The sequence below is a fragment of the Talpa europaea genome (assembly GCF_964194135.1).
Source record: "Talpa europaea genome assembly, chromosome: 8".
NCBI classification, from domain to species: domain Eukaryota; kingdom Metazoa; phylum Chordata; class Mammalia; order Eulipotyphla; family Talpidae; genus Talpa; species Talpa europaea.
Window position 1 is genome coordinate 9,582,756 of NC_140075.1, and position 22,704 is coordinate 9,605,459.

Here is a 22,704-nt window from a genome sequence, read left to right on the forward strand (position 1 = left end):
ATGGTCATCCTGATTGCCTATCTGCTGACCCTGCTGGGCAACACCACCATCATCCTGGTGTCCAGGCTGGAATCCCAGCTCCACATACCCATGTACTTCTTCCTCACCTACCTCTCCTTCCTGGACCTCTGCTTCACCACCAGCTCCATCCCACAGCTGCTGTACAACCTCAGCGGGCGGGACAAGACCATCAGCCTCGCGGGCTTTGCCGTCCAGCTCTTCCTCTTCCTGGGGCTGAGGGGTGGGGAGTGCCTGCTGCTGGCCGTCATGGCGTATGACAGGTTTGTGGCAGTCTGCAAGCCCCTGCACTACATGGTGATCATGAACCCCCAGCTCTGCCTGTTCTTGGTGTCCGTGGCCTGGGGCTGTGGGGCAGCCAAGTCCTTGGCCATGTCCCCAGTAACCCTGCACTTGCCCAGCTGTGATTACCGAAAATTGGACCACTTCTTATGTGAGATGCCTGCCCTGATCAGGATCGCTTGTGTTGATACAGCAGCGGTGGAGGACACAGTCTTTGTCCTGGCCGTGGTCATCGTGCTCATGCCCCTGATCTTGATGCTCATCTCCTATGGCTGCATCATGGGGGCTGTGTTACACATTCGAGCAGCATCAGGGTTACAGAAGGTCTTCAACACCTGTGGCTCCCACCTCACTGTCGTCTCTCTTTTCTATGGAAACATCATCTATATGTACATGCAGCCCAGAAACAGCTCTTCCCAGGACCAGGGCAAGTTCCTCATCCTCTTCTACAACATTGTCACCCCGCTCCTGAACCCCCTGATCTACACGCTCAGAAACAAAAGATGTGAAGGGGGCACTGAGGAGGCTGCTGCTGCGTGACAGAGAGGCAGGGCAAGGCTGAGGCGGGGTGCAGCATCCCAGCCTGGGTGTGCTCCCAGGAGGACTCGGATGGCAACTGGCTGGGTCGTGTGAGGACCTGTGCTCCAGCTTGGTGCCCACCCCCCGGATCTCACAGATGGCATTGGTTGCAACATGCTGACTGTTGTTGAGTGACCGTCATGAACCAGAGCTCCCCAGAGCCCCCAGATGTCTGTCACACTGGCCCAAGGACAATGCTAAAAAAGGAGCACCAAACAGGCTGCCTCAGCGGGACTGGGGTGCCATCCCGTGCAGCCTCCCTTGATCAGTGTTGCCTCTGTGGTTGTTTGTTTTCAAGTTGTTGATGATTTTCTGGGAACTTCTGCTTACGGTCAGCCTGTGGCAGCCAGGTGGGTGGAATCGGCACTGATGCATCTTTGCTCCAAACTCCACGTCATCTTTCAACAAGTTATAAAGGTGTTTCCTTTCCTTTGTTCCAACCTCTATTTATTTTCCCAAAGCCATGACGATTCTGGATGCTGACTGAAGTAAAAGCCTCACTGATCCTGGGGCAAACAGTCTTTTCCATAAGCAAAGTAGGACTGCACCCGGGAGGAGTCTGGTGACTCTTGCACTGTGGGAGCTGTTTCAGAAGTCGCAGGGTCATGTTGGTATGTAGATCCTGCTACAGACTCAGAAGAGAATGCGAGTCAGTCCTCACAGGGACTTCTGGTTCCTCTGTAGGTTTAGAGCTTTTGTTTCCTCAGCTCTCTTGACCTGGAGGAATACCAAGTCTCTCCGTAGGCAGAGCCGGGCAGATGCTGGGCTTCCACCACATCCCGCCATCTGAAGAACCCCAGTGGACCAAGGAGGCTGGGACCCTTGGCTCAGGCCTCTTCCACTTCTCTTCCCGGGACAGCCAGGACATTTTATTTTTGTCTCATCTTTCTCTTCTTTTGTTTAATCCACCTGGGCCCCGTTGAGCATACTTTTTTCTTGTTCCACTAACGCCCCTTCCACCACATTGATGACTAGAGAGAACTTCCAGCAAAATCATCAGCCATCGCACGTGGAAATGAACCTGTGTTAAAGAGCCTGTTTTGCATGCAGGACGGAGTAAGTCAGGAAGACACATCCTACATCGACTCAAGGGACATGTCAAGCCAATTCAATTTCCTGAGGAAAGGAATGCTGAGCTGGCTTTTGCACTGGAAGTCATCACATCTACAACAGACACAGCAGAGCTGTCATGTTGTGAGTGGGCTACAACTTACAAAAAGTGCAAACTAGGTCACGCCCAAAGCAAGGGGTCTGGAACCTGCCAGCTGAAGTGCATGGCAAATGTAACACACAGCTTTCCCAGGAAATGCGGCCTTTGGTCATCAGTGCTGGGTCAGTGCTTTGGGGGTCTTTGGTATGTGCTCGCCACTCTCGGGGTTTTACTTGAATTAACTCATCCAGGCCTCAAGAATGATGGTGGGTGATGACACATTGAGGGGACTAACACGTGACCCCAAAATATATTGTGTCTGCACGTTGACTGTCTTAAACTGATGGTAGTTAACACCCAAAAGACTCAGCAAGAACTTTTTATCCACCCACCCATCCATGACCTAAATAAATTTAGCTAGAAGGCCCTTCCAGAAGCAAGCTGTCACCAAGGCTAGTTCCTGTGAATGTGACCGAGTGTGTGGACAGAGAGGACCTAGCAAAGCTGCTGCTTACAATCCCTCTGTCTCTCTGTCTTCTGAGGGGTACAGCAGGTATCGTTGGCTGGGGGGGGTCTTTTCATCCCCACATGAGCTACCATCCTTCCCTCTGATGTCCCGACTCTTAACTCCTCTCCTTAGTCCAGGCCGACACATCCTTCCCAGCTTCCCAGCTGCCCAGCTGCCTTCGGAGTTTCCATGCCTGCGGATAGCCCACACACACATCAATTGCCTTTTGCACTAATCTGTCTGATGATACCATGATTGTGTCCACCCAGGAGGGGTCAGACTGGCTAGATGGACCCAGGCCCTGGCTGATTAAGAATCAATCTGAACTTGAACATTCTTCCTCTCTTCAGAAGGGAGCCTAGCGGGGAGCCTGCCAACTCCAGAAATCAAAAGCTCTGGAATTAAAGTCCTTTCAACACTAAGAATCAAACGTCTTGCTACTGACCAAAGCCCCACCTCTGAGAGAGGACGTGGGCACACCCTGGACTAGCTCACACGCAAATGACCACAGGTTGCCGATGATGGGCAAGCCCAGCTTGTGCAATACTAACTGGTGTGCGAAGTCCTGCTCACAGCCCGCCCAGAGCCTGCAGGAGGCAAGAGCCCAGAGAGAGCAGCGGCCGCTCCCACCCTGGCTTCCTGCCCAGGCAGCCGCCAGCTAGGTCCCCCACAGCTTGGCCGCTCACCCCTTGGCTCAATCGCTGACCGTGGGCACCACACGGGCACCGCTGTCTGCATGGGGATGCCTCTCCATCCCTGCCTAGAGGCTTTCAAGAGCCCCTACCGACCAGGTTCCCACATTATCTGATAACAAAGTTGGGGGGAGGCTGCTCACCTGCAACAAGCCAGGGCTGAGAGATGCTGCACGGGCCTGGAAGTGGGTGTAGGGGTGTGCCGATGGCCTCTCCGCCACATTACGAATCAGAGCCCCAGGAAGACTGAGGGGGCCCAGGAAGTGCCACCCCAAACCTGGCGCCCAGGCCTGGCACACGCTGCAAGCTGTGGAGTTGGGGAAGAGGCAGGAGGAAGGTCCCCCCCATGCAGCACATGGGATCCTACGGCCTCCCAAGGGAAAGGAGCCTCCCAGCCCCACAGATGGGGCACGGAGAACATGGGCCAAGCAGGCCTGGCCAGCCCCCACCTGGCCACATGAGCCTTGCTCCTGGGCCTGCCCTGTCCCCACGTGGCGCGCTGGCCGCCACACCCAGCATGAAGGGCAGCAAGGGAGACAGGCAGCGTGACCGCCAGAGGCCCCGGCCTGGGTCCGCCATCACCACCATCTAGGGCCCGGCCGCAGCCGCAGCCTTGCCCCGGTTCACCCACAGACCTCAGTCGAAAGCATCTTCCTTAGGCTTTAGCTCCCACATTCTTGCCTTTCTCACGTACAAATTACCTACCATAGAACATAAGCTGCTCGTGCCGCCTCGTGGGGAAGTCAGCATGCCCTGGAAGATGACAGAAAACTGGCCTGTTCCCACCCCGCGCCTGTCCCCTCACACCCTCCTCTCCTGAGACCCGCCGCCTCACCCTGACGTAGGTCATGCCCCCCCACACACACCAGAGCTGGAGAAACCGCTGCCCGACTCCTTTCCACCAGTATCGCCTTCCAAGGTAATCAGTTTGACTCCAAGACTAGACATCCTCGCCCTGCACAGCGCTGCTCAGCATTCTGTCAGCACCAGTGCCGTGCCCAAGCCTCGCTGCGCCCTGGGTCCTATCCCTTCCGGAAGGTGGGCATGCCTCGCGGAACATATTAAACACAAGTCCTTGCTTTCCTCCCCAGTTCGATTGCAGCCTGGGGCACCAAGAGGGACAGGGGAACGGCTCTCCTTTTAAAGGCCGAGTCCCAGTAGGTCCTCAGGCCCCAGGACAGAGGAGAACGGAAGGATTGCTCCGCCTGGGAAGTTGGTGGTCGTTTTCCCTTTTTAGCCATAAACATGTTTCCTCCTCTGTTAAAAAAAAAACAAAAAAAAACACAAAGTTCATCTAAATAAAACATTGGCGATCTTACTGGCTTTTTTCAAGAACTCATGAGTGGTCCGAGCAGTGGACCTGGGGAGCTCGGGGGCTGCAGGGCAGGAGAGGTGGTCCCAGCAGTGGGGCCAGAGGATGCCATACAGGATTGGTGCCTCAAAACTGTTCAGCTACACCCTTCCCCAGCAAATGGTGCTTTGCTCAGATGCTGACGGGAACCAGGTTAATCATCTTTTCAACAGGTGGGGGATGTGTGTAAGGCTGAAGCTGTGGTTGGTTCAGAAACAGTATTTTTAGGCCATCATTGTTTATTTTGAATCTTTTTTTTTTAATCCAAGAACATGCATGACCACAGAGGATGAGATGCAGACTGCCCTTGTACATCACTCAGGCCTTCTAGATGGTCAGCCTCCCCCCACCCCCGTGCACCAGGGACGCGCGCTGCTCGAGGGTCTCAGGACAGGCAGAATGACTTCCCGCAGCTGCTGGCCAGTCTCTCAGCAACCCCAAGCCCGACAGAGTCTATGTTTATTGAAGGGGGAGCAGAGAAAGTGTTCTCAGTTGAAGTAAATAACGAGCAGGAGTAAACTAAGATGGCAGGCTGACAGAAAGAAATGTCTTTGACAGGAGTAACTTCTACAAACACTTCCATTATTTTAGTTCTACATTTAGTTCTACATCCTGAGTTTCTCCTTAAATGATCTTTACTCCAGAAAATTCCCACAGGGCTATTAACTGATCTTCCAGTTAACAAGCCATGGGGGTTGATTGTTAAAAATACAAACAGGGATAAAGGCAACAGAATATCAGACTATATTGTAAGTTCCATACACGGGAACCTGGGGTGTGACTGCAAACAGCACCACAGGTATCCCCGCGCGGCCGTGGGCCCATCACACTGAGAACCTGGTACCTGACTGACCAGACTGTTCCATGGGAGACAACTTACTCCTTAGTAAGCACCCGCTATGAAACCACCTTTCACACAGTTTAGCCTTATGTTGGCTAAACTTGGGGTATTAATTTAAATGCAAAGGGCAAAAACCAACCATTGAAATGGAGAAATATAAAACAAATGATGTTGTGTGATAAGATTTCCCATACTCAGTCTGCAGAATGAGGGTCTCAGCAGCTCCCAGCCACGCAACATGACAGCCGGACATGGCGGGTGGAACAACCAGCAGCTTTTCACTCACTGCTGACCTAAGAGATCCCTCAGATAGATACGAAAATGTGAGAGGCAGGACTAATGTGTGTCTGCTGTAATGAAAAACCTCTCAAACAAGAACGCTGAGATAGCAGACAGCGAGAAAGGACTTGACTGTTAGTTGTAATGATATAAATCAGTATTTGTTGCAAAATTAACAATTTCTACTTTTAGTCTACTAATATAAATGTAGATAATTTATCAATTTCATAAAGAACTATATCAAGAAAATCATTGGCTTGTACTTACTGTTCTGCCTTTGAAAAGTTATCAAGAAAAAATATTTCCTAGAAAAGGGAATTCTATTTTTTAAAATATATGGATGTTAATTATAATTAACTAGTTATAATTAATATATGTTCATTATGTTAGCAAAAGCTGTAATATTTGTGATTCTAACAACCAGTTAGAAGTATATTAAGTTTAAAATAAAATAAGAGAAAAAGTCAAAATCACAACAATCTAAAGGAAGAGGTCAGGCCCTGCTGCCGCTAACTCCCCTGCTGGGTCAGTGTCTGGGGCCGGCCAGCCAGACACTCACTGCGGCTGCGGGCCAGGACGCTGTGTGGGCCTGTCTGCCAAAGGCCAGGAAAGCCAGGCTGTGAGGAAACATCCCGGCAAGGCTGCCCCATTGCTGGGTCCTCCTGAAGTGGAGTCCAGGTGTGCACAGGAGAGGCTACAGTGTCACGGTGAAGGTGACAGCGAGCCACAGCTAGGGAACCATGGTGGTCTGTGCACGCTCTGGTGATTGCCGCTTGAGCAATGTTCTGGTTTGAGGACATTGGCTACCTGGAGAGGTGAGAAGGGTGGGCCAATATGGCAGCCTAGTGCCAGGTGATCCTGTCACCCGCCTATTTCTGAACATGCTTCCTCCTGTTCTTACACCACACTCACTGCATGTCTCCTCTGTCCAGAGTGGCTGCACTGTAGGGTGCCCCCCTCCAGGGAGTCCCCAAAGGGTTCATTCATGCAATTAATAAGCCACAAGCTGTTTGTTGGTAATACAAGCAAGACCAAGCAATGCCAAGTACATCAGGATATATTATAATTTTCCAAAAATGGACTAAAGCTCATTAGACAAACACTATCAAAGCAATAACATTGTGCTTCCCACAGTTAGTAAAGCAAAACCAAAGTACAATGTCACTTCTAACATGAACCAGCAAGTGCAGGAGGGAAAGCCTGTCATGGACCACGGAAGAATAATATATTCACTCCTAGGTATTTACCCAAAGGACACAGAAACATCAATTCCAAAGAGCACCTGCACCCCTATGTTTATACCAGTGCTGTTTACAATAGCTAAGCTTTGGAAACAACCCAAATGCCCAAAAATAGATGACTGGATCAAGAAGATGTGTTACATATACACCATGGAATATTACTCAGCATTCAAAAAAGATAAACACATGCAATTTGCAGCAACATGGATGGCACTGGAAGGGATCATGCTCAGCGAAATAAGGCAGAAAGGAAAAGAAAAATACCAGATGGTCTCACTCATAGCAGGAATCTAGAAAACCTAAATAAGGGACCAGGAAAATGAATCACTATAAGAAGGTGAAAAACAAAATCAACAAACAACTATGAACCAGAGACACTCTATGGGGGGTAGGGGGCGGGGAGGGGAGGGATTGGGGTCAAAATAAGGGGGTTGCAATTGTATGGGGAATATAAAAGTAACATTTATGTATATATATATATATATATATACACATATAAAATAATAAAATACTCAAAGTTGAACATGTTGCCTTAAGAACTGGAAAGCTTACATTTCAAGCGGGTGTTGGGTTAGAAATGCTCCCTAATGTCGCCAGAAGACTGACCAGGGAGAACTAGCACAAAGTCAGACACAGTCGGGATCACGGACCTTCCTGTCTAGTAAAGAGCCGCCGCGTCTCCTGTGGGTGTGTTAGGCAGGTGCACCTACGTCCTCTGGGCACCCCTGGAGCCCTGCGGGTGCAGGACAGAAGGCAGGTGGTAGGATCTCAGGCTGGACACCCCGGAGCTGTGCCCACTGCGTGGCCAGCTCTGTTCCCGCAGGCCCGGCCCCAAGGCTCCCAGCTGGAAGGCCCTTCATCTTCCCAGGACTTTACCGAGGGCCCCCAGTCACATCCTTGTTGTGCAGGCGTGCCCTGGCATCCCGGCCAGGTGTGCCCCTAGCGTGCGCCCCCACGTGCGCCCCCACGCGGTGCGCCCCGGGGGCTCCGGGAAGGAGCGGGCTGCTAGGAGCCGCCTGGGAAGGAAAAGGGCTTGTCCCTCCGTGGGGAAGGCGAGGTGCCCCTCGCGGCTGCAGCGGCCTCGTCCACGCAGGCTCCGCCCTCACGCAGGCTCCGCCCTCGCGCCGGCTCCGCCCGAGAAATCCGGAGGGATGGGACGGGCCGGCCTCCCCTGAGCCCCGCGGGCGCCCTCAGCACAGCAGCGCTGCAGCCGGGCTGCAAGGGCCGAGACCCCCGGACACGGGGCGACAGGACGATGCACACGAGACGGCAGTCCTTTCACTGTCACGGCTCAGGAAATAAACAGGAGCGCGCTGGGCAGGAGGAGGAACGACTGCACGACCAGAACTAGGAGCTCATGGACTGGCAGGAGACCCGCGGACACGGGACGGCAGCCCCTGCTCGTGGGCTGGAAGAAGGAACATCCCCAACACGCCGCGTCACTGAGAGAAACAGACTCGTCGTGACCCCTGCTGAGAGTCCAGCGGCGACCTTCCAGGAGCAAACCTCGGGACCAGGGCGCACCCAACCACGAAAGACCTGCTGGCCAGAGCCACCCCACAGACAGAAGAGGCATCACTGCCCAGCTCCCAGGCCGCCAAAGATGGTCCAGCAGCGGCTGGCAGTTGGGTAGAAATGGACACACGGATGGGGAAGCAGATTTCAGGGCCCAGAGGTAAGCCCGCAGTGTGGACAGCTGGGCCACAGCGTCGGAGTCTAGAGCACGTAGGGAGGAAAGTCTCTTCCATCATCAGGCTGGGGACCGTCCAGCCAAATGCAGGAGAAGGACACTGACCACCCCGACCTCACACACAAACTCGGCTCTGGACGGACAACATGCGTGGCTGGAGAGTCTGAAGCCATAAAATGTGTAAAGAAAACACAGGCAAAACACACTATGCCTCTGCTTTGGGAATGTTTGGGGACTCTGCTGCAACCACAAGGAAAATAAAAGCTAAAAAAAGCAAACAATGCTGTATGCAAGGCCGCACAGCAAAAGAAGCTTCCATTGAAACAAAGAGATGGCCACAGAGTGGGAGGAAGGTGCTTCACATCACTCATCTGAAAGCCAAGCTCTCTACAAAGACTGATACAACCCAATAAAAAGAAAGCAAACAGCCTAATTAAAAAGTGGACACCAGATCTAAATAGATACTTTTCTTGACATGCAGATGTCAATGGGCACACGAAACCGCCCATGCTGCATCCTATCAGGCACACGCAGACGCCACCAGGAGTGCCCACCTCACACCTGGGTGAATGCCCGGATCACCAGGGCCAGAGACAACATGTTGTTGGCAAGAATGTGGACGAAAAAGGAACCCTCTCACCCCGTGGCGGGAATATAAACTGGCCCAGCCCCTGTGGAAAGCAGCATGATGGCGCTCAAGGTAACGCAAGTGAGTCTACCACTTGGTTCAGCAACTCCGCTCCTCTGTATCTTCCTGAGGAGCACAGCACTGCTCAGACGGACGTGTGCTCTCCTGGTCATCCGGCCTGTGTCCAGTAGCCGAGTTTTAGAAGCACGTAAGTGTCTAAAAACAGACAAGTGGGTGAAGAAAAAGTGGCCGAGATACACAGTGAAACACCACGAAACTCTAAGAAGTCTTGCCATGTGTGACGACATGCATGGAGCTGGAGGGGACTGCTAAGCATTGTTACTTACAGACGGAGAAAGACAAAAACTGGACCATTTCACTCCATCACTTGTGGCTTACGGAGAAAGAAAACAAAGGAACAGAGAAAACTAAACCAAACAAGCACGAGAACTCTAACTGTAAACTGAGGTTGTCAGACGGTGAGGGGAGGGGAGGGGAGGGGAGGGGAGGGGAGGGGAGGGGAGGGGAGGGGAGGGGAGGGGAGGGGAGGGGCCGACAAAGGAAAAGGGCCTCCATAGGCCAGGGAGGAGGACCATGGGTGTTCTGGTGCTGGGTGTGGCCACACACATCTGAAGATGTTTGAACCCGCAGATCTCAATCTCACACAGTTTTGTAAGCTAACATAAGTGCAAAAAAAATGCAATATAAAATAAATGAAAATAGAACGATAAAATATTTAACAGCTAAATAGAACACTAGTATTCCAAAGTATATTGTCAAAAATAATATTATTTGAATTATCACTAGTAACTGAAAATCAGCACATGGATTTGGAAGAAAAATTACTCATACAAATTAGTTATGAATAAATAAGGAGTCCATTATTTGTGGAGTAAATTGTGTTTTCTGATTACACTAATTAAACTGCAAGAAGAAAATGACAGACACAATGTTTAAATGCCCAGCTCAAAGCAGTCAGAGAACCAGAGGACTATTTTTTTTTAAATCCATCTTATACTTGAAGCAAATATTTCTGAACCAAAATAATAACTATCTGGTCTTGAAAGTGAATGTGAGTATACAATTAATTTGCTCCATTACTAAGTCTCACGAACAATTAGAAGACTGACTGGAAATAGAAATCAGAATTTAAATGTCTACTTAGATGATATAATCTGAATGTCTGGAACAGTAAAACCCCCTGACCTTTCCTTGCGAGCAAAGAAACAATTACAATTACATTGGTAGAAATGATTTAAGGTGTCAAGATCCTCCTTTAAATAGCTTTGCATTTACCAAAAAAGGGACAAATGTAATTATGTTGGGATAAAAACTCTATTTCATATGCTACCTGAATAACCAAGTTCCTTATTTATGTCATCAATGACTATCAGGTCATACATGATTGAATGTACAAAGAATGCCCATATGATACTTATGATTAGGTGGAAGAGTATATGTTTCACTGTGTTCTCTATTTCTAAAAAAATTTGATTTCTACAGTTAAATGTAGACAAATTTGTCTTTATTAATATATACTGTATTCCATTTTAGAGTAAATTTTGTCCATTGCATATTTGCATTGGGTGAGCAAACAGTTCACATTCCTCACAATCTGAAAACTTTTCTAAACACTCTAGTGATGTCCTTGTTCTGCAGGCTGTAGATAAGGGGGTTGAGCATGGGTGAAATGATGGTGTAGATCACAGAGGCCACTTCTTCCTGCTCGGGGGAGTGGTAGGACTTTGGCAGAAGGTACGTGAAGATGGCAGACCCATAGAAGAGCAACACCACAATCATGTGAGAGGAGCAAGTAGCCAAGGTTTTCCTGAGAGCCTGGCCTGATCCCATGCCCAGAACAGTGACGAGTATCCTTCCATAGGAGCATAGAATAGCTGAGACGGGAGGGATGAAAAAAATCACAGCACAAACAAAAACAATTTTTTCATATCGGGAAGTGTCAGCACAGGCCACTTTCAGAAGCGCTGGGATCTCACAGAAGAAATGATGGATTTCCCTGGAGGCACAGTAAGGTATTGTCAGAGTATAGACCACATGGAACAGGAATTGATCAGAGCACCCAACCAGGCCACAAGTATTAGGAGAGCACAGACCTTGGGGCACATGAGGATGGGGTAGCGTAAAGGATGGCAGATGGCACATAGTGGTCATAAGCCATGACAGCCAGCAGCAGGAACTCTGAGCCAGCAAGGAGATAGAAGAGGAACATCTGGAAGCTACACCCAATGAAGGAGATGCGGTGGTTCCCAGACAGAAAGATCAGGGCCATTTTAGGGACAAACATGGAGATATAGAGGAGATCCATGATAGACAGCTGGCTGAGCAGAAAGTACATGGGGGTGTGGAGAAGAGGGTCGGCCCAGATGAGGATGATTATTATCGTGTTGCCCAACAGGGCCACCAGGAAATCAAGCAAGGTGAGTGTGAAGAGGACCCAGGGCACTGGGGTGCTGTGGAACACATCCAGGAGGACAAAATCACTGCCTGAGGTCTGGTTGCTCATGCTCGTGTTCCAAATTTGTAACTTTGGAGAGTTTCAAAAGCATAATGTTCATATCTATAAAAAATTTACAAAATAAAGTCATAATCACTTTTTAACAACTCAAGCCCATGTACCTTGGTACCTCTCATCTTTTATTTTAGTAAATAAATATATTTTTCATCCCCGAGACTTTACTAAGGAATATAAAAGGCCACCAAGAAAACTTGTCCCATTAGTGTAAGGCCATATTATTGTTTATGTTAAATATATAGTTTATTTTTTATTATAAATTGGAATTCTAGAAATTGAAAATCTCAGGTAGTCATACTCAACTTCCACTTTATATAATAGTCTGTTAAACTAGACATGTATTCATAAGTTAACAGTACAATTTTATCTGCATCAGTATTTTCTAACAACTTTATCAATAAATTTTATAGAACAAGTGTGGAAAATCTGGAGAAAATGATTCAGAGTCAAAAAAACCTGTCATACCTATAATCAGTAAACTTTTCTAGAATTACTTCTTGAAATCTCACATTGGCAAAAAGAACAAAATAGGTTTTCAAGAAGCTATTATAAAAAAATGCAATTAAGTAAGTGCTATTCCTTTTTTTTTTTAATAGAGGCATGTTTTATTTATTTGTTTGTTTGTTTGTTTGTTTTGTTTATACATGCACTGGGTACAGTCAGAAGCGTGGGAGGGTGAGAGAATTCACCAGAGCCAGAGCAGGGAGCAGAGAAGGCAGAAGGACCTAAGTACACTGCTGAGGGGAGCAGCGGGCGGCAGGAGAGGTCTGCGCACCATGTGGGACGCTTCTCCGGTGCCTGGGAGCAGCCGGGGATCAAACCGGCGCCGCAGAGGCCGCTGGCAGCTTCGCAACCCAGCGCTCAACTGCTGCGCCACCAGGGAGGCCCAGTGCTATTCCTTAAAGCTGCATGTTTCTCTTTTAATAGACCCAGTGATATAAGCCCACTCATGGCAGGAGAACTGTGGCGTCTAGTCGCTGTGCAGCTCCTGTTGCACATGGTCACATGCCGACTCCAGACAGGACGAGGCACATAACCCTGGCTGGCAGAGCATACTGCACGCTGGATATGCACTTCTGCCGGGGATTAAAGGGGAGTCACTGCCCTCAGGAGTGGGTGCAGCAGCAGCCTCAAGGCTAGAAAATCCCCAAGGATTTTCTTTCTTTTCTGTTTTTCCTTTTCTATCCTTCTTGGTACTGGTCCAAAGTGCACTTAAAGTAACTTCTGAAGTGACAGGACAGTAGGAAGCACACTTTCATGGCATTATTTTGAGAATGAGTGTGAAATGCTGGTATGTTTTCATTACCTCTCAATTTACACTTTCTCTTTGAGGGGATGCATAATGAAACTTTAATTGTCAGTAGTAATGAGACTTAATTTATAAAACATACCTTAAATATATTAGAACATGTTAATGGTTTAATGAAGAAAATAGCAAAAGTAGCTAATGCAGGTGTAGAAAATTCTGTTGAAGAACGTTGGAAGCCCCTTCTAATGTGCCACAACAGTGAATTCACAACATTCTAAGACAAGTGAGAGGAAAATCTGTGGTCCTTACCTCAGTACTCAGCACCTGGAGAGACATGAAATGAAGGCCACAGGATCTGGAATGAAGGGTTGAGCTCACGGGGGAATCGATGCATAAACTCCCTACAATCCCAATACACACACGTGTACAAAATAAGAATTTTACATTAGTCCTTATCGCTAAGAGGACATAGCACTTGTTTCTTAGCTTCCATCAAGAGCTAAAGAATGAGTCATGGTCATGGGTTAAGTCTTTGCTCATTTATTGAAATAAGTTCCCCCAGGAATGTAACATTCCACCTTCTAAATACCTTTCAAAAACCACCTGACAGATAGTTCCTATTCGTTTATTAATTAATGCATATGAATGACCTCAATCCAAAATGGTACAGCATAATTGAATAAAAAGATGTTAGTATTTTGACATTTATTTAACTCATGATGCTCAAAGACAGAAAAATAAGAATTTAAAACTATACATAGAGTCAAGCAGTATCCTAAAGACCAATGAGTAACAACTTGGAGCCACTTTCACCAATTGCAACCTAAAAAAGCTAACAGTTTTTTACTCAGGAGCACGAATCAACTAGGAGGATGTTTGAGCATATCCTGAGGGAAGTAAACAAAAGCATATATATCAGATATCATTAAAATGATTTCACCAGAGATTCATGCTAATTTTCTTTTCAAAAAGAGCCTCAAGGAAGGCTTTGCACATGTTAGACGGCACCTCTGGAATAGTTCAACTCCTAACATACCTTTTGTACAGAACTGACTGCTGCCCTCAACCCTGGAATTAGGAAGTTACAGCTTTTAGGAAAAAATAATGAAACAAGATGGTTGATCTGGGCATCAGAATTTGCCTTCTCATATAATATTAGATTATGTAAAATAATGTAACTGCCAGCAGCCCCCAGCTATAGGTCTTGTTCACAACCAATAGAATGTATCAGCAATACTATGTAGATGTGTAGCTAGCATTAAACAAATGGAGTCGCTTAGGTTTTTCATTATAAAAGCTAGGTTACAGCTTCCTACATTAAGTAGTTAAGCAATCACCTCTTAAATATATTTCCTGCGAAAATATTCAACTTACTACTGGGGAAATATAAATCCTGCTTATAAAGTGTTGTTGATAAATGTCTAATTTCTTGCAGCATCAGAAAGACAGATTGCCTAAGAGAAGGGGTTAAATAGCTTCACCTTGTTGCTTCAATAGTCTTTAGGCTATTTACTGTTCCATGGGAAGTCCTCAGAGGGAAGGTCCCCCATGGTAAAGGTGCACCAATTATCTCCCTGTCCTCCATGACCCTGAGGACAGCCTGCAGCCATCTCACAAGCTTGTGCTTCTCTAATCAGAGAAAATGCTTGTCAAGAGATGTGAGCTCAAAAGGCTGAGTGAATATTAACATTAAAGTTTACTTTTCAAGCTACTTGCTTGCTAAATAAGAAATTTATCCATATGCAAAAGAATAGAGGAAGAAAAAAATCAGAGAGGAAATACAAAGACAGTAAGAAAACAACACACAAATGGAAATAAGTATATACCTTCAACAATCACTTTAAATGTAAATGGTAAATTATACTTTCAAACAATATGGAGTGGCTGAATGATAAGAGACAAGACATCTATTTGCTGCCTACAAGAGACACATTTCAGGTGTAGGGAGGCAGAGACAGAAACAGAGACTGAAAGGGAAGGAGTGGGAAATGATATTCCATGCTATTGCAAATGATCAAAATATTGGTAGAGCTATACTCATAACAAAAACATAGATACTGAAACTAAGGTCATAAAAAGACAAAAGAAAACAGTATATGTTGATATATAGGGCTGAACCAACAAGAATATATAATGTTTTAATATATTTTCACCCTGCAAAACACAACCAAAATATATAAGGCAAATATTAACAAACCTAAAAACAAAATGACAATACAATAATTTGGGCAATGTTAGTAACCCAATTTCATCATGGGTAGATAGTCCACACAAAAAATAAGGAAATACTGGCCTTAAATGGTACATTAGATCACACAGACTTAAAAAGAAACCTAGAACATAAAAAGAAAAATATTAAATAATTACAATTGCAATCATATCAAGTATCATTTTCAACTTCAACTGCATGAAACATGAAATTGAATACAAGCAGAAAACTAAAAAAAAATCACAAAAATTAAAGATCAAATAACATATGTGAACAACTATTGTGTCCATGACAAAAATCAAAGGCAAAATTATACACACAGATATGCAGATAAAAGTGAAATGGAAATACAACATACCAAAATATATATAGACTGCAAGAAAGTTCTCTCTATGAGAAAATTAGAGCAATACAGGCCTATATCAAAAACCAACAAAAAATCTCAAAAACATCAAGGAACTAGAAAAAGCACAAGCAACATGCAAAGTGAATAAAATATTGGAAATAAATATCAAAGTAGCAATAAATGGAACAGACTGAAATAATAATAGAAAAGTTAAATGAAATTAAGAACAGCATCTTTGAAATCAGAACTGACAAAACTTTGGCTAGACTCAAGAAAAAGAGAGGGCTTAAATAAATAAAATCAAAAATTGGAAGTTAAAAAGAATACTTGAGAAACACAAAGATCTATAAGAGATTATAAGAACACATAGATGACAACAAGATGGACAATCTAGATGAAACAGATTTATTCTTAGAATCATAAAACATCTCATGACTGAATAGTGAAGAGACAGAATATCTAAATAGACCCATTTTAGTAAGGATTTTGAAGTTGTAATCAAAAACCTTCCCCCAAATAAAAGCCAACTGCTTCACTTGTAAATGATACAAAAGATTTAATACATAGCCTCCTCAAATGTTTCAAAAGCTTTAAGAAGGGAACATGTCCATAGTCATATTACTATGTAAGTACTACCCTGAAAAAAATACAGGTCAATAATCCTGATGAACATAGATTCAAAAATCCTCAAAATATTAGTAAATACAACTCACAATGATATAAAAGGCTTATATACAATGATTTTTTTTCATCTATTACAGGAATTCAAGGATGGCTCACCATCTCTCAATGAAGGATTTTTTTTATTATTTTTAAACAATATTTGCTTCTCCTCACCCCCTCAGATTGAGCACCCATAGAATATCCTTCCCCAAGGCACCTGTGCACCATAACCACAGTCCCCTGTGCTCCTCCCTCCCTTCCTCTCATCCCTCTCCCTCCTCCTCCCCTGCAGTATGTCTCTGATTTATAATTGTCTGTTTTTTTCTTTGTTGTGTTTTGTACTGTTGTTATTTTTTTACACTGATGTTTTATTTGGTTCCCCTATATTCTTGTTATAAGTGAAACCATGTGATATTTTTCCTTTTCCTTCTGGCTTATTTCACTGAGCATAATTCCTTCTAGCTCCATCCACGCTGCTGCAAATGACATGAGTTTATCTTTTTTGACTGCTGAGTAATATTCCATTGTATATATGTACCACATCTTCTTGATCCAGTCATCTATTCTTGGGTATTTGGGTTGCTTCCAGGTTTTACTTATTGTAATAGTGCGGCAATAAACATTGGTGTACAGGTGTTTTTTTGAATCAATATTTTTGAGTCCATTGGGTAGATCCCTGGGAGCAGGGATTTTTAGTAGACTGAGGAACCTCTAGACAGCTTTCCATAGTGGTTGGACCAGTTTGCACTCCAACCAGCAGTGTAGGAGAGTTCCTTCTTCACCACATCCTCGCCAACATTTGTTTTTTTTTTTTTTTTTGATATGTACCATTCTTACTGGTGTAAGGTGGTGTCTCTGTGTGGTTTTGATTTGCATTTACCTGATTATAACGGATGTTGAACATTTTTCATATGTCTGTTGGCCATTTGCATTTCTCCTCTTCGGAGAAATGTCTTTTGAGTTCTTCTGCCCATTTCTTGACTGGATAGTTTATTTTGTTTTTGTTTTGTTGTGTGAGTTCTTTGTATATCTCTGTGATCAATCCCTTATCAGTTGAATGCAGTGCAAAGATTTTTTCCCAATCAGTGGGGTGTCTGTCTGTTTTGGTTAATGTCTCTTTGGCTGTACAGAAGCTTTTCGGTTTGATGTAATCCCAGGTGTTCATATTTGCCTTCACTCTCACTGCTTTGGGTGATGAGTCTTTAAAGATGTTTCTGAGATGTATCTCTTATAGTGTTTTACCTATATTTTCTTCTATCTATTTTATGGTTTCAGGTCTTATGTCCAGTTATTTTATCCATTTTGAGTTGATTTTTGTGCATGGTGAGAGGTAATGGTGTGGATTCATTTTTTTGCATGTGGAGGTCCAGTTTTCCCAGCACAATTTATTGAATAAACTGTCCATGTTCTACTGCATATTCTTTGCTCCTTTGTCAAAGATTAGTTGTTCATTTAAGTGTGGCTTTATTTCTGGGCTCTCTATTTAGTTCCATTGGTCTGTGTGTCTGTTTTTGTTCCAATATCAAACTGTTTTAATTATTATGGCTTTGTAGTATAGCTTGAAGTTTGGAAGTGTGATACCTCCTTTCTCCTTTGTTTTCATCAGTAGGTCTTTGTTTATTCATGTTTTTTTTGTGGTTGCCTATGAATTTCATCAATATTTTTTCTATTTCTTTGAAGAATGTCATTGAGATTTTTATTGGAATAGCATTGAAATGTATATTGCTTTTGGGAGGATGACCATTTTAATAATGCTGATTCTTCCAATCCATGAGCAGGGGATGTCTTTCCAATTCTTTGTATCTTCTTCAATTTCTTTTAACAGTGTTTTATAATTTTCTTTGTATAGGTCTTTCACCTCTTTTGTTAGGTTTATTCCCAAGTATTTGCTTTTGTTTGTTTCAATTACAAAAGGAATAGTTTTCATGATTTTTTCTTCTTCAGATTGATTGTGTATAGGAAGGCTACTGATTTTTGTGTATTGACTTTATATCCTACTACTTTACTGAACTGGTTGATTATTTTGAGTAGTTTTTCTGTGGATTTTTTAGGGTTCTCGATGTATATTATATCATCTGCAAGTAGTGATAGTTTTGAAGGATTAAAATCTTATGTGCATCTCAATAAATGCAGAAAAGTCATTTCATGACATTTAGTGTACACTTATGGAAAAAAAAATCAACAAACTAGGTGTGGAGGGAAAATACATTCACATAATAAAGGCCACATATGACAGGCACACAGTCAGCATCATACTCAATGTTGAATAGCTGAAATTTTTCCATTATGATCAGGATTAAGACAACATCACCCACTCTCCTCACCTTTATTCAACATAGTATTGAAAGTATTTGTGAGACCAGTTAGTCAAGAAGACATAAAGGCATAAAGGAATCCAAATTGGAAAGTAAGAAATAATAATGTCACTATGTTTGGATAACATGATTTTATATTTAGGAAATCCTAAAGAATTCACCAAACACTGTCAAAACTAATAAGCATATACAATAAAGTTGCAAAATCATTATACAAAAATCAATATAACTATTAGAAAAATAAAATCGGAAAAATACCACAATAGCAGTACTTTCAAAAAGAAGAAAATACTGAGAAATAAATTTAATCAAGGAAGTGAAACATCTGTTCACTGAAATCTGTAAGGCATTGAGAATTGAGAATACAAATAAATGGAAAATTCTTCATACTCATAGACTGGGATATTCAGCATTGGTATATACCCACATTACCAAAGCAATATGCCAATTCAATGCAATCACCATTAAAATTCCAATGTCGTTATTCACAGAAATAACACCAAAAAAAATACTAAAATTTGAATGGAGCAAATGACACCCAAAAAGCTGCAGCAATCATGAGTAAAAAAGAACAAATCTGGAGGCATCAAACACCATGATTCAAACAATAAAATCAAAGTATAAAACACAGCTATACTCGTCAAAACAGTATATTAGCAAAGAAACAGACACATAAATCTATTTAATAGAACAGAATCCAGAACACTCTTTCCAGATAGGATCAATTCTTTTATGAAAAGGAAGCAAGATTACGCAGTGTGGAAAGGGTGGTGTTTTCAATAGATGGTGCTGGGAAAGTGAACACAACATGCAAAAAAATGAAACTACACCAGTATCTTAATCATACATATAAAATAGTTCATGTTGGAGTAAAGTTTTGAAGGTAACACATGAAACCATAAGACTTCTAGAAGGTAACAAAGTTGATAAGTTACTTAACATACTTCTAGATGTTGAATTCCTGTAAATGACCCCAAAGACAGACAATGATAGAAAATATAATAAATGGGACAACAATGCATGTAAAATATCCTGCACAACAAAGAATAGAATGACGGAAAGTGACTGAATGAGAGAAAATACTTGTAAATTTATCTCTCTGAGCAATTAATGTTGAAATATATATAAAGGACTCACAAACCTTAATAACAAAACATAAGCAAGCCAAATATAAATGGATAAACAGAAAACATTTTCCCAGATATACATATTACCAGCAGGTACGTGCAGATGCACAATATTACTCAACATTAGGGAAATGCAAATCATTAGGGAAATGCAAAATTTAATAGGGCAACACCTCCCACATTTGAGAATCACTTTGATCCTAAAGAGATGAAATTAAAAGTGAGATAAGACAGAAAATACAAATGTACTATCATTTCACTTACATGAGGAAACTCAACGAAATACAACTCCCAGATACTGAGCACAAATGGTGGTTACCAGAGGTGTGGGGACTTGAGGTGAAGAGGGACAAAAAGGTTAACCCTAAAATGACACTGTGTGGTGGTAGTTGATAACTAGACTTTTAGGAATGAGCAATTCAGTATTCATAAAAATACTGAATCATTAGGTTATACACCTGAATCCCAATTAATGTATCCATTATTGCTCAACTACAAAAGGCCATGTTATCTAATGAATGCGAATTGAAACATACAATGAATCTATCAATATTTATTCAATAAAACTATGCCTAGTTTTAGAGCAAGGATTGTCTTAGGACATTTTCTTTAAAACTACATATACAAATATTCATATTTATTCATTTACACTTGTACTTTGAGTATATTACAAAATTCTTTTTTTTTAAGATTTATTTATTTGTACAAGAACAGGGGTATAGACTAGATGTGCGGGAGGGTGAGAGGATTCACTAGAGACAGAGTGGGGAACAGAGCAGGCAGACTAGCGAAAAACACTGCTGAGGGGAGCAGCAGGCAAGACAGGAGAGGTCTGATGCGCTAGGTGGGATTCTCAGTGGCCTATTGGGATCGAACCCGCACTGCAGAGGCTACAGACAGCTTCACAGTGCTGCGCTCAACCACCTGTGCCAACAGATAGGCCCGGGAATATTATAAAATTCTTAATAAAAAAAATTCTCGGGCCTATCTGTTGGCACAGGTGGTTGAGCACAGCGCTGTGAGGCTGACCACAGCCTCTGCAGTGTGGGTTCGACCCTGGCCAGTCACAGAGATGCCCGCATGGTGCAGCAGACCTCTCCTGCCTCGCCTGCAGCTCCCCTCAGCAGTGTATTTCAGTAGATCTGCCTGTTTTGCTCCCCACTCTCTCTGGTGAATCATCTCACCCTCCCAAACATCTGGCCTGTACCCCAGTCCTTTTATGCACGAATAAATAAATCTTAAAAAAAAATCTGGCACTATTGGAAGACAGTGCTTTCCAAAAGAATAATCAAAGGTGCTAAAAGTAAAATAATAAAAAATACTAATGTATTACATTAATAATTAATATCCTCATTGATATGACCATTGAGCATATGGTATATTTGATCATTTTTATGTATTGCTAGTGGTACAAGTTAAATGTTTGATCAATGTTGTATTTATCATATATATGGAGTATGTAAATAAATGCACATGATGAATGTATATACATAAACATTTTATATCCCATTCCAAAGAAAAGTGCATCACTGTTAAACATTTACAATTGTAGTCACACACTGCACATTTCTCATATTCTGAAAAATTTCCTAAAGGCTCTAGTGACGTCCCTGGTCCACAGGCTGTAGATGAGGGGGTTGAGCATGGGTGAGATGACGGTGTAGAATACAGAGAGCACCTCCTCCTGCCCAGGGGAGTGGTAGGACTTTGGCAGAATATACTTGATGATGGCAGGGCCATAGAACAGCAACACCACAGTCATGTGAGAGGAGCAAATACCCAAGGTTTTCTTGAGTCCCTGAGTGGATCCCATGCCCAGTACAGTGGACAGTATCCTTCCACAGGAGCACGGAATGCCTCAGATGGGAAGGATGAAATAAATCACAGCACTGGCAAAAAGTCCTTTTTCGTACTGGGAAGTGTCAGCACAGGCCACTTTCAGGAGTGCTGGGATCTCACAGAAGAAATGATGGATTTCCCTGGAGGCACAGTAAGGGAGTGTCAGAGTATAGACCACGTGGATCAAGGCATTTAAGAATGCACCCAGCCTGGTCACAAGCACCAGGAGCACACAGACCTGGGGGCGCATGAGGATGGGGTAGTGCAGAGGCTGGCAGATGGCCACATAGCAGTCATAAGCCATGACTGCCAGCAGCAGGCACTCTGACCCCCAATGAGTGGAGAAGAGGAACACCTGAAAGCTACACCCAATGAAGGAGATGTGGTGGTCCCCAGACAGAAAGTCCACCACCACCTTTGGGAGAAATGTGGAGATAAAGAAGAGATCCATGAGGGACAGCGGGCTGAGCAGAAAGTACATGGGGGTGTGGAGAAGAGGGTCAGCCCAGATGAGGATGCTTATTGTGGAGTTACCTAACAGGGCCACCAGGAGATCCAGCACCGTGAGTGTGAAGAGGACCCAGGGCAACGGGGTGCTGTGGAACAGATCCAAGAGGACAAAATCACTGCCTGAGGTCTGGTTGCTCAGCCATGCCATGCTCGTGCTCCTAATTTGTAACAAAAGTATTACATTCACAGATTCTATGTATTTTTTAAATAAAATCATACATCACCTTCTAATATCTAAAGTTGATTTACTTGCCTTAAACTTTTAGTTTCAGTAAATAACTTGCCTTTTAGTCCTCACTAATGATTAATAAGAGATCACCTAATGGGAATGGTAACTGGTCCAACCACTATGGAAAGCCATGTGGCTTTCAAATTACTAAAATTGGATCAATCACATGACCCAGCAATTCCACGCTTAGGAATCTACCCAAATGACACAAAAATTTAATTTGAAGGGTTACTTGCACTCCTATGTTCATCACAACACTATTTACAATAGCAAAAATATGAAAACAAACTAAATGCCCAAAAAGAGATGACTGGATCAAGATTACGTGGTCTATATACACAATGGGATACTATTCAGCAATCAAAAAAGACAAACTCATGCCATTCACAGGGACATGGATGGAGCCTGAAGACATTACGTAAGCT

General features: G+C 43.8%; 2 protein-coding genes and 1 pseudogene across 3 annotated transcripts; 1 reads left to right on the top strand and 2 right to left on the bottom strand.

The window, feature by feature from the left end:
• Nucleotides 1-840, top strand: LOC311174903 (olfactory receptor 2W3-like; the record flags this gene model as incomplete). Its single annotated transcript, XM_084239695.1, has 1 exon — nucleotides 1-840. One exon carries the CDS (start codon nucleotides 1-3, stop codon nucleotides 838-840), a length of 840 nt encoding a protein of 279 aa, XP_084095821.1.
• A 10,027-nt stretch (nucleotides 841-10,867) lies between these two features.
• On the bottom strand, nucleotides 10,868-11,783 carry LOC311176207 (olfactory receptor 2T27-like; the record flags this gene model as incomplete). The annotated part of the gene is given in 3 exon segments (XM_084241504.1): nucleotides 10,868-11,325; nucleotides 11,328-11,420; nucleotides 11,423-11,783. Coding segments are annotated over 3 exon segments (912 nt in total).
• A 9,488-nt stretch (nucleotides 11,784-21,271) lies between these two features.
• LOC311176208 (olfactory receptor 2AJ1-like) lies at nucleotides 21,272-22,198 on the bottom strand (annotated as a pseudogene). The gene has a single exon. The product of its transcript is annotated as an olfactory receptor 2AJ1-like (transcript).
• Between the last annotated feature and the right edge of the window lie 506 nt (nucleotides 22,199-22,704).